This window comes from Anopheles coluzzii, chromosome X (genome assembly GCF_943734685.1).
Source record: "Anopheles coluzzii chromosome X, AcolN3, whole genome shotgun sequence".
Lineage (NCBI taxonomy): Eukaryota > Metazoa > Arthropoda > Insecta > Diptera > Culicidae > Anopheles > Anopheles coluzzii.
In genome coordinates, this window is record NC_064669.1 from 20099423 (window position 1) to 20112397 (window position 12975).

The 12975-nt window shown below is 45.3% G+C and overlaps 2 protein-coding genes across 3 annotated transcripts in view; one reads left to right on the plus strand and one right to left on the minus strand.

The window, feature by feature from the left end:
• LOC120955849 (uncharacterized) overlaps positions 1 to 12975 on the plus strand; it is a 271175-nt gene that overhangs the window by 11033 nt on the left and 247167 nt on the right. The window lies entirely within an intron of this gene.
• Positions 9210 to 12672, minus strand: LOC120957273 (cholesterol 7-desaturase nvd). 2 transcript variants are annotated; one of them, XM_040379391.2, is made up of 5 exons: positions 12191 to 12672; positions 11087 to 11425; positions 10289 to 10998; positions 9889 to 10180; positions 9210 to 9798 (listed from the first exon to the last, which is right to left on the minus strand). In XM_040379391.2, the coding sequence occupies exons 2-5, from the start codon at positions 11300 to 11302 to the stop codon at positions 9637 to 9639; spliced, it is 1380 nt and encodes a 459-aa protein (XP_040235325.2). In that variant the 5' UTR covers positions 11303 to 11425; positions 12191 to 12672; the 3' UTR covers positions 9210 to 9636. The 2 variants fall into 2 exon arrangements, with proteins under 2 accessions (XP_040235325.2, XP_049462812.1); XM_049606855.1 differs by having other exon boundaries at positions 11087 to 11466.

Sequence of the window (12975 nt, forward strand, 5' to 3'; positions counted from 1 at the left end):
GCCATGGTAATCGGGTGTATGAAATGACACAGCAGCAGTGTGCGTTTTGTTGACATCCGCTAAATTTGGATTTTAAGCATTTATAAAACATTTTTTGGTGTAAAAACAAAATTTTCAACACTTCATTCAACAAGTGAATGATAAAAAATAAACTCTGAGCTGTTAATTGGCAATTTTTTTACGCTAAACAATGTCAAAGCGAAATGTTGCCAGCAACATTTATAGACCACCTCAGCGATATGTTGCCGAGCAACAATGTTGCGCGCAACAAGATTAGACCGCTGCCTAACCCACCAAATTTTAGAACAATTGGAGCTGTCAGTTCCGATCATATGTACCCTACTAGCAATGAGAATGTAAAAGTGTGCGTCTTTCAGGCGAGGGGCATGTAGAAGCAGGGGAAGACGGTTGGAAATACGCGGAATTACGCGGCGGCGAGAGCGTGTTTTGCTTTCTACACAGTTTTTGCACTCACACAATCACACATGTGTGAATGTGTGCGTTCACTTTCAGCCAGCGCGCTCAGTTTGGTTTTCTCGCAGCGGCTTGCTGGTGTCGGTGTCTCGCTCGCACTAGTGCAGCGAGTGTTCCTCGTGCGTTCCCTTTCTTGCTACCACACAAAATCGTCAGTACAGTTCAAGCCTTCGCAGTGTGAGGCCGCGCGCGTTTTAGCCTAAGTCCCGGGCGCTCGATGTAATTTGAAGTGAAGTGTTGAAATGTTATTTATTTCAATTCACATTATTACGGCCTCGGTCGTATTTTCAAGTGTTGAAGTGTTGTGCGCATTGAAATAAAGCAGCGTTAATCTTTCATAATTCAACATGAATATGTAAATTATGCTGCTTTATTTCAATGCTTTTTTTTACAGTATTCAACATACACAACATACAGGCAGTAAGGCGGGTGCTTGAAGTGACGATTTTTTTTAAATATTTATAATAAAAAATATGTGTGGTTTTGTGGCAAGATTGTGGTTAGCGATGTGTGGAACTGTGCCTTAAGTTTCAATAAAGTGTTAAAATATCAAACGAGTTTGATGTAATTAAATTTATTTCGATGCATGCGATTTTATTACGCAGCAAATCTAAGTGAACGAAAGCGCACAGCGCACAACGCGCAACGAAAGAAACGAGGGGGAGGGGGTGTTCAGCGCAGCGCGCAAGTGCGGCAACAGCGCAGCGCAAACCGAAAGAAACGCGAGAGAGCAAGAACAGCTGATCCGCGCATCCAGCGCAACGCGAGAGGAAAAAAACGGGAGGGAGGGGGTATCAGCTGATCAGCTGTTTTGTATCGCGAGAGCGCCCCATGTAATTTGAAGGCAAACGAGAGAGCGCTGCGCGCGCTTACTCTCAATTCGGAAAAAAATCGCTTCCGCTCGACTATGGCGGACAATACAACTTCGACCGAACCCCTTCCCCCTGTTTCTACATGCCCCTCGCCTGTAAATTTCGCTCTCTTTGTCTGTCGGGTATTGACCTTGCACGCGCTTGGCCCACCTTTTCCAAACATGTTGACGAGGAAAAGATGGATCAAGGGCGGGCTAGCGTCAATATGCTTAAGGCAGCGGTCTAATCTTGTTGCGCGCAACATTGTTGCTCGGCAACATATCGCTGAGGTGGTCTATGAATGTTGCTGGCAACATTTCGCTTTGACATTGTCTAGCGTAAAAAAATTGCCAATTAACAGCTCAGAGATTATTTTTTTATCATTCACTTGTTGAATAAAGTGTTGAAAAAATGAAATATACACAAAAAGATGTATTATAAATGCTTAAAATCCAAATTTAGCGGATGTCAACAAAACGCAGACTGCTACTGTGTCATTTCATACACCCGATTACCATGGCCAAGGTAAATAGAAAATGTTGCCAGACAAAAATCAAATTGGTTTGAATTTGGCTGGCAACAAAGTTACGCGAGCTGTCAAAATCCATGCATTTTGCCAGCAACAATGTTGCGCGCAACAAGATTAGACCAGTGCCTAACAGGATTTTAACACATCGATTACATTAACTCACTCACTTACATCACAGCATAACTTCGTCAATATTATATAATTATAAACTGAGCACTGACCATCGAAATGGATGAGTCCATTTGCAAGTAAATAAACACACACAAATATGTTTTACAACAAACGAACTTCAACCCGCACATTTAACCGCTTCCTTTGCATACCCAACCCGCAAAATCCGCCGTTGCTATAAAATCTACGACGTCGAGTAGAAGTCGAGTGAACGTCGACAGGACGTCGAGTCTACGTCGAGTTAAATAGTTTACTCGAAAGCGAATTTTTGAAATAGATTTCACGGCGAAAAACACCAAAATTATGGTTGGTTTTGCTGATTTTGGGTTGTTGTATAGAATAGCAGCCACAAAAAATAAATTTTATAGATGGCTAGAAAAAGATCCCAACCCAAGTGACATTTGCTCGAAATTGTCTTCCCATATCTGCTCGATTAGTACTCGATACGCTTGAAATTGTGGATTTGTGTGTGATCAAGTGTGTTGAAAGCGCCAAGATTTTGTGTGTTCGTAAATTAGACGTTCCTCTATCGATGGACCATGCCGTCGAGCTCATTTTTCATTCATAGCTATGGTTTTTTTTATGAAAAACAAAAGCTAATTTTGTGTGACGTTATTTTACAAAAAATGGATATTATTTATGTATAAAATGGGAACATGGCCGACTATGACGATAAGAAAAATCATTTCCGAGGGAATCTAGAAGAAAGTAACGTAAAAGCCGCTTCACAGTTAATTTTAAAGGACTTTTTCTAAATTCCCTTAAATTGGTGAAGTTTAAGGGAAGTTTAAGGCTCCAGTTTAAGGGAATTTGCTCGAATTCCCGATTATTCGTGCTCGAAAATGTCAATTGGGAACTGACATTTTATAGCACGAATAATCGGGAATTCGAGCAAATTCCCTTAAACTGGAGCCTTAAACTTACCTTAAACTGAACTAGTTTAAGGGAATTTAGAAAAAGTCCTTTAAAATCCACTGTGATGCGGCTTTTTCGTTACTTTCTTCTAGATTCGCTCGGAAATGGTGTTTCTTATCGTGATAGTTGGTCATGTACCCATTTTATATTTTAAAAATACACATTTTTTATAGAATAACGTCACACAAAATTAGTTTTTGTTTTTCATCAAAAAACCATAGCTATGAAGAAAAATGAGCTTGACGGCATTGTCCATTGATAGAGAAACGTCTAATTTACCAACACAACAAGTCTTGGCGCTTGCAACACACTTGATCACACACAAATTCACAATTTTAAGCGTATCGAGTACTAATCGAGCAGATATGGGAAAACAATTTCGAGCAAATGTCACTTGGGATGATTCTTGCCCTCCCCCCCTTAGGCCCGTGTCTGTGCTCCATCGCATGCGATTTTATCGCACGTGCTGTCAAACGCTTTTTCGTATAATATTGCGATTATTTGGATTATTTTAATAATATAACGATTATGAAAAATTAAGTTGAGATTGTTCCTACAAAACACCACACATTTAGTTTGACCGATAAAATCGGATGCGGCGTCCGACGAAATCAAAATTTTTTGATTCCGTCGTACGACGAAATCGCACGTCCGACGTTATCTGTCAAATTCCATATAAAATTTTGACAGGCCTTCCGATAAAATCGCATGCGATGGAGCACAGACACGGGCCTTACTCCTTCCTTGCTTGTCGGTTGTGGCGATCACACCAGCTGTTCATATGCTGCTAGTGGTGGGAGTGATAACGCTTGTCTGCTGTCTTCTTTATCCGTTCTACCAGATCACAGTCGCTTTGTGTGACGTCGCTTCCCATCACCTCCTTCATTCCCCTCTTTCTACCAGCGGCTATTGGCGAATGCTTGACCTTGTGTGAGCGCTTGGCATGGTTTTTGTTTTTTTCCTTCCCGTTTTTTTGGCTGCTGATGCATTGCGCGTTGGCTCGCGCCGTCGTTCGAATCTGGATTTGATCAACGCGCAAGTTGTCGTGTGGATGGAATCGATTTACCGATCGAGCTATTTGCCGGATCGATTGAATGCATGCTTCGTAGTGGTTTTATATTGTTTGTTAGTGCAGTTAGTTGCGCTTGTGCAAAAAAAAAGAAGAAGCAATCAAAGGACAATTATCAATGCACTAGTACGCATATGTGAAGCCAACCAATGCTTAGTTAAACTCAACGGAAAGGCAAATGTTCAAATGAGGAATGTTATCATTGAACACATATTGTCTTTCCATTTATAACTTTTTTATCAATAATGCTCAAACCCATCCAATCCTCCCCTACCCCTCTCCCTCCCTCCTTCCCTACCAATGGGGATTACAAGTAAGGATGCATTTTGTACTGTATTCTTGTATATTACCGGGTTCTACTCTTCGGAAGAGAGAAATGAACGTCACCCTCGCCTCTCGCTCGATGCTGTAAGCGAGGAAGGCCCCGCCTCGACATGGCTGGCGCACGCATCGCTCGCTCGCGTTGCCTGGCTTGCTCCTTCTCTCGCCTTTTTTGGAGACGCATCATCGTTGCGGATGGTGCGGCGCGGTCATGTTGCTGCCTGGCGGGTGGCATAGAGAGTTGTGGTCTAGCCCGTCGCTGAACACGCCATTGACACAGCATGCGTAAGTAACGTTTATGCTGCATGTATTGTCGATAGCGCTGCGGCTGCGCTCGGGGATTGACTGTGGCGACCGGCCCCCGGGAGCCTCAAATGCCGGCGATGCAGCCGGACCTTTTACACACCAAGGTGCTCCACGCGTCCCCACATTCTATGGATTGCTTGGTTGGTTTCGGCGTCCCCTCGTTGTCGTGATACCCGAACACAATACCACAACATAACCGTCCTAGGTTCAAGCCCCGTATAGTCCAGCTCAGGACTGGCTATCCCGCTATGGGTAAATCAATTAGTAACGTCAACTCGTACAACTTAACAACATACTCGTCTTCGGTTCAATCCTCGTATGGGCTGACTATCCGGCTGCCGGCATGATCGCGCAGGGCGTTACGCCAAGATGAAGAAAAACAGGAGATCCGCTCTCAAGAGTGGTTGAGGCAGGAAGAAAAACAAAGATTGTTGTGTAAAATAAGAAAAAGATAAATAAACCTTCTACGATCCTCCGCTCATAAGATTGATGTAGACAATATTTTTGATTTCATTTTTAACAGAAATTTCTTTTCAAAGTGTGACTGGAAGGAAGAACATTTACTTACAAAAAATGCATGTTGCTCCCTTCCTGTATGTCCTTCCCGCTCCCCCTCCAGCTCGCTTCGCTCTCGTCCCCCATTGTTTAGAGCCCATCGTCGCTCCGGAACAATGTGCGCTGCTGCACACAACCCACGCTTTCATCTTTTCATCTCACCTCTTCGACTATCACCCTTCCCGCTCCTCCTTCCCTTCTTGTTTGCCCACCATTTCCATACTCCCTTCCCTTTTTTTCCTTTTTGATTCATGTTGCTGTTCGATAAGGCTAGCATAGTTTAGTATACAAGGTACGGACAGGGCGGATTAACCAGTACGCAGTGGCGGATAAAGGGTATTGGGGGGGGCTCTAGGCGATAAGACGAGTTGAGGCCCCCTGTAAATGGTGTTCTAAGGGTGGGGGGGGGGGGGGGTTTCGGCACTGCTTGCTGTAGGGATATTTAACAGTAAACGTGAAAAAAAAATTGCTGGGGGGGGGAAGGGAGGTGTGCAAATGATTCGCCAGCCTCAGGGCCCCAACGTCCATCCCTCCGGGGGCCCTTGTCGCTAGTACTCTGTGCATAGGCATACTATAGACTAGCGAACTACGGAGCCCCTAAACCGGCGGGGCCCCAGGCGACCGTCTAGTCCGCCTTCCGTTAGATTCGCCACTGCCAGTACGCAAATAAAGCGGCCGTGTGGGGCCCCCGCTCAAAAGTAAAATCGACTCGCTCGACACATTCGTGTGACCGCTTAGGGCCTCTACACCTGTTAATCCGACACTGGGTGCGGATCGTCCTACCGGGTGGGAACCATCCGTAAACGATCCGGATCATTTGGGCCGACTCGAACTCGTTGCTCCCACTACATACTGCACTCGCTGGCCACATCCCAAGCGAAATTTTTCGGGGATAATGAACATAAACTCATGCCATCTCTTTCTATACATCAGCTCTACTCTCTCACACGCATCGATGAACTTTTACACATCTCTTTGTTCATTGTGCTATATTTGAAGGGTTTAAAACTGATAGATAACGATTCATGTTCATGAACTAGTAGTGGTCAAATGGTAATGGTGTAATGTTTGCACCATGGTCGACATGAGTTCAATTCCATTTTTATTGTTTTCATCGATGATTTAAAGTTTTGATTTCTTTTTAAAACATGCAGCTCCAGTAACTTCAGACCCCTTTACTCATTGTTAGAAATGCGTGTTTAATAGTCAATCTATTATTTTTATTGTTTTATTTATTTCTTTTAATTCATTTAGTATCAGTACCCCTTCATACAACAAAACAAGCAAATAGCACGATCATGAATAATGATATGGTGGCGCAACTGGCAAAGTGATTCGAAGTAGAAATAGCGATGTGGTTGGTAGCATCAAGGATGAAGCATGAGCATGAATTGGAATATGAGGGAAGGGAATGAATCCGAATGTTCATTTCTATTTTTAGCTCTTTTTTGCATGGGTTCATCCTTCACGTGTGTTCACTATCTCCGAAAATGATCTGTATTTCGCTGGTCTTTTCGGGGATAATTCGTTAACGAATTATCCCCGAAAAGACCAGCGAAAACCAGCGTGGTCGGGAGCTTGGGATACCAGCGCTCCGTGGAGCCACGTGATCGATTGAAGCCCATGGCCGATAAGACCCCACAGCTCCCTGCCATCTTCCTGATCTCTTTGTTGTACAGGTGATCTTGCATCCCTTACGAGCCGAGGCTTAGCGCAGCAATTCAAGCCACATCCTCCCGTACACAGTTTCTTCTTCTTTGACGTAACGACCAATACTGTGGACCGGGCTGTAACGGCTTCTTGACCTTACTAAAACCATGTTATCGGATGGTAAATTCTTCAAATATGAGGAATGGTCCGGATGAGAATCGAACTCGTCTGGCTCGTAGGAAACGGTTTAATCACAGCATGCGTTCAATGAACCTGTGTGCATGTCGAATAGAGCAGCAGAATGACGTTTAAAATGCATTCTGCCGTTTAGTTTAAAGGGTATACAATATGTGGCATTTAATTGTTGCTCGTCCGTATAAAATGATCCAAATCTACACACAACATCATACATGTGCTTTAGGTTTTTGTTTAAATTCAGGACCAAAGGCCGGGCTGTGTAGCTAAATTGTGTTGTTGTGCTAGCCAAAACGTTGTCCATACAGTGTGGCACATAAACGTGCACAAATTTGTGCAGCATTGGGTGTGCCACAGCTATTGCTTCTAACAATTTACATTTAACTAACTAACGGATCAGGAGGATGATGATCGTTCCCAGCCGATGCCACACATGGGAATAACAAGGAGAAAGAAAACTCCCTCACGAGCGAGAAAGAGCAGCAACAACCACACCTTTGCGCTTATAACATGGTGAGAATGCGATGGGACACCATCGTCTGTGAGCGAGAGCGAAACAGAAGGCAGAACCATAATCTTCCCATCCATAATCAGCCACCATAATTTGTGTGTGTGTGTTCGCCCCATACAAATGGTATAATTTTTATTTTCGCGTGGTCGAGAATTGCGGCGAAAACCGGATTTTGCGGTTAGGGTCGTTGCTAGGTTGAATCATTTTCAAAATAACCGTTAACACGACATTCGTGTTTTGACGTTCGTTACAGATAGAGTTCACTGTATATTTTCTTTTTTTAAGCTTATACAAAAGAACCTCAATTATCCGGACAGCTCGGGATCGGACGGTGATCGGTTAATTGATTTCCACGGATGGTTCAAGAAATGTCAAATTTATAGAAAAATTATAAAATTCAATAATTTTACAGTACAACGTCGATTTTCCGGGGACGGATTAACCGGCGGGTGGCTTAACCGTGCGCATGAATTTGACAGTTGGCGAACATTTTCTGCGATGAACCGGCTAGCAAAAACATTTGTTGTGCAGCAATCTAGTGTCTAGTGATACTTTTTAACTTCATTTGTGATAAAAACAATTTTAAATCTATTGTTACTGATTCAAAAAATATTCTACTAGTGATTAAACGATTATTTTGATGTGAATTTCTAGTAAAACCAGGGAATTTTTAGAATTTTATACGAATTTGACATTTCTTGGACCATTATCCGTGGAAATCGATTAACCGGCATCCGCTCGGTCCAGTGGCGGATTTAATGGTGCGCGGACTGAGCGGCCGCGGGGGGCCCCGTCAATGTAGGGGCCCCGTGTATGGTAATTCCAGCATATAGAAGAGTGTGTACAGTAATCTCACTGAGAGCACTTCTGTGCTAGATTGGGGCCCCATGGATGAAGGGACTCATAAACTATAGGGACCCAGTACAGGGATTCTGAGCACCCCCCCCCCCCCCCCCCCCCGCCAGCAAACCATTAACGTGTGTTTGATTCAAAACTTAATGCAGCAATATGCACCCCCCCCCCCCCCCGCTCGACACCAACCGTGGGGCCTCCACTGCTTTTAACACTTAGGGCCCCCAACACCCTAAATCCGCCACTGGCTCGGTCCCGAGCTGCCCGGATAATCGACGTTCTACTGTACTTTTAACTCACACGAATGAATCAATTAATCATTGGTAGAATATTTTATTAATCATTTAACTACTGGCTTAAATAGGTTGAAAAATTTGTTTACGAACAAAATTAAGTTCGAAAATATCACTAAACATTAGATAGATGCAGAAAAATATTGTTTACCAATTTGATTATCCCTGTAAATGTTCGCCACGATTGAACAGCTGTTCTACTGTATCAATAATCTGCACTGGTCGGTCGCGGGGACAAAAGTACAGTACAAATGTTGTTTGGGAATATTCTAAGACATGTACGCTTCTCCAAATATGCAATGTTGAGGGCCGATTATTATTTTTAGCAATAGACGAACAGGATTTTTGTTCTTTTTATCCCGTTTACACACCAGCTATCCCGTTCCAGCTTCAGATATTTATATAATATGAATCAAGTGGTTTACCAATGGAGGACGAGTGTTATATCAATTTCAATAAAATTGTGGATGAACAAGATCAGGCGCACCCTTCGCTAGGCAGGCAATACGATGTGAAATAAAATAGAAAACTGATTATCTTTATTCTCGATAATAATCCTATCGCTAACATGGTAACTTTGTCATCTAGTAGGATGAAGCTCTCTCCCGAAGCTCTCTAAGTCACTTTCGAATACGACACATTTTTGTGGGTATTATAAGCTAATTAGTTTCTAATACTAATAATTTGATTAGTATTGTTAGCTAATCAGATTCAACCTATTGTCGATTCGGAACGCACTAAGTACAAAAAAAGATCACTGCACCATTATTCCTCCCCCATCCGTTGTCCCTTCTTTGAGTAGAGCCTTGGACATTTAGCAGTTAGTTTTTAGTTTTTTAAGGGGATGGAAGGTGCTTACTGCCGTCAGGTAAGAGTATCGGATTTTTTTAACACTATTCTCTCTGACATGTGTGTATTTGGGTTTGGTTTTGTATCTCTGCTCCTCACCAGTCAAGCTTCTCCTTTGCCATCGTAAAGCTCATACTATTTTCGGAATAGAACTGGCTATACCACTTCCGGTAGCTCTTGATCAGACGATCCTCCTTGATTAGAAGGGGGTTATCGATGAACTGCTTGTGGTTCCAGACCATCATGTCACGTTCGAACTGTAACGAGCAAATCACAAACCCAAAATTATATACAAAGTAATACGCCTGGAAGGTGAACCACCCTTCTAGTCACATATTTTCACTCACCATGATACTCTCCGCCAGGATAGCAAACTTCTGGAAGATGGCATTCCACATGCTGCGAGGCGCGTAGAACCGATGGATCACCTTCTGCACGAGCGGCTCGATCGGCGTGACCGTCTGCAGCACTACGAACGGTCCCATGCTGGTATTCATCATCAGCTGCACGTAGCCGGGCCCAATCTGATACGCACGAACGTCAATCTTCCCCATCTCAAACTTATTGAAAATCCGGAACGAGTGCACCAGGTCCATCTTGGCGATGTGCATTGGCTCACCCTCTTCCGGCGCTTTCCAGCTAAGAGCAAGAAAAAAGCATGCAAAAATCAGGCTACTACCTCGATCACATCATAGGGAGTGCATGGGCACTCAGAAGCGCCAGATGGGCACTCAGCGCAGATCTTACCTTGCGAACCACGAGTGCATACCAAAATCGGCCCAGGCAGGCCGTGAATATCGAATGTCACTGCCCGATATCATGTTCGGCCCATGGACGGCAGAGAGATGCGCCACGTCCGCACCGTTTTCCGGCACATCCTGGATGTGGCAGTTAACCAGGAATTCGTTCTTGCCGTAGTACACCCAGCGCCCGTCCTCGATTTCCTGCACCACGTTGATCGTCCACGGTTCCACTTCCGGGTCGACGTGGTGCCACACGAAAATAAACCCATTCACCTCGAGCGAGCGCCATTTGCGAAGCCGGGCCACCTTCGGCACCGTGCCGGACTTGCTGTAGGGGATGTTCGTGCACTGCCCATCCTGGCCACTGAACGACCAGTGGTGGAATGGGCACTCGATGCAGTCGCCCCGGACGATGCCTCCGACGCCCAGGTTGGCGCCGAGATGCGGACAGTACGCATCGAGCACGTTCACCTCGCCCGCCTCCGTCCGGAAGACAACCAGATTTTGGCCAAGACAGTCGACGCTCTTCGCCTCCCCACGGGTTAGATTCTCCGACTCAAGTACCGAGAACCATCCGTTCGGGTAAGGGGGCGGCAACCGGTCGCCGATTTTGCGTAGCCGCCGTGCCCGGTTGATCGTGTCGACGCGCGTGCGATCGCTCTTGCCAATGCGCGCCGCATCAAGGATGTGATTGTAGCCAATATCGGTGAGGTCCTGGTGCGTGTGATTGACGGTGAGAATTGAGCTGGTTGCTGTTGCGCAGGAAGTAGGTTGGGAGGGACATTGATGTCGTAAAACTTACCCGTTTCCACACCAACACTTGATAGTAGAACAGATACAGGCCGTAGGACAGGACGAGTCCCAGCCCGCCGTACCAGAGCACGGTCACCCACGGCCACAGCACGAGTGTGTCGCAGGCATCGTTGAGCAGCTCCTCCAGAGTGCCGTTGCCTGACCTTCCCATCCAGCCAGTGAACGTCTTCAACCGGTACTCCATCATCGAACCGAGCTTCTCCATCGCGACGAACCGACTGATCACCGTCCGCGACGTGTGGACTGTAGCTGTACTAGAGCAGAACCAACCAACCAATGCTGCCGTCGCTCGTCCCGCAAGTCTCGTCCCGCTTGAGGCCCGTTTCGTCTATCAGGGCGTGTAGGAGAGAAAGAAGCGAGCAAACCGAGCTCCATCAACAACGTATGCGTATCAATCACATGGGCGGTAGAATTAAAGCGCACGGAGCAAAACAGGACCTAAGAATAACACTGCAAAGACGGCCAATGGAGTGGCAGTTGAAGCCACACACACAAAAACACAAACACACACACACACACACACACACACACACACACACACACACACACACACACACACACACACACACACACACACACACACACACACACACACACACACACACACACACACACACACACACACACACACACATACATACATACATACATACATACATACACACACACACACACACACACACACACACACACACACACACACACACACACACACACACACACACACACACACACACACACACACATACAAACACACATCGAACACTCTTGTGCTCTCTTCGTTTGGTTTTCTCGCATTCATGTACCTCTCTCGGGATGATTGCGTGCCCTTCTTTCCCTCACCCAAGTCGAACAAGAGCGACCTAATCCTGCCCGGCCTGCTGACTTAATGTGCTATCGATCGTCCGCTATGTGCCCCAGGATACCCAGGTTGTTTTGGAGATCAGGAGAATTTGAATAGAGTGGAATCAATTGTACCGAGCTTGCACCGAAAACACGCTGTTGTCACCCTTTTCCTAGTCTGGCTTGACAATGACATGGCGAGCGATAGAGGCCGCCCATCCTGCTCCGCCTTATTTACGCTGAACCTTACCTTGCACAAAACTCCAACTCGCTGGGTCTGCGTCGGTCGAGCGTCTGTGGTGCGTCCTGTCTAGGGCACGTTTCTGTTACTTCTGTTCCAGCGCGCTCTACCGTTCGGCTAGCCCTCAACTAAAGCCCGATGATTAGTTTCGCCTCTGTTGCTTGCCTTCGCCCTTCTCCCCCACAACCCAATGTCACCCTCGCCCCAGGTGTTTGAATTTAAGATAGCGATTTAGATTACTAATCAAGTCAGCAAGGTGGTGGCGAACAGATAAATACAAAATCAGCGAACTCACCAGAAGTGTAGCGGTAAAGTTTGGATACCCCTGCGCGACTCATCCAGCTCGTACATGGTTGAGGCGATAGTATACCAAGGGCACCTACCTCTGCAAACAAGGCATTCCATTGAGAAATTAGCCACTCCTCGTAGTAATTACTCCACGCCTATTCGATTTCGGGGGTAGTTGTAACGGACAGGAGCTCTTCTTCCCGTCTTTCATTGCACTGAATTGAAACAATAAAAAATCGCGTGAGGAAAATGCCATCTCACGCAATCTTCTATTCCTGTAAAACGTCATTGGCGTACGATAAACCCCCTTCAAACCCAACGTCCCCCTATGTACGGTAAAGTCTAAGTGCGCCAAGCGAACACCTGCACACTGTTTGTAAATGATATGCGGAATTTGGAGCAAATGTGCCACCTTAAGTATTTCATGCTATAACTCACTAAAACTTTTTTTATAAAAAGTGTGCAAAAATAAGTGCAAACATAACTGTTTTTGTAAGCATTTTAAT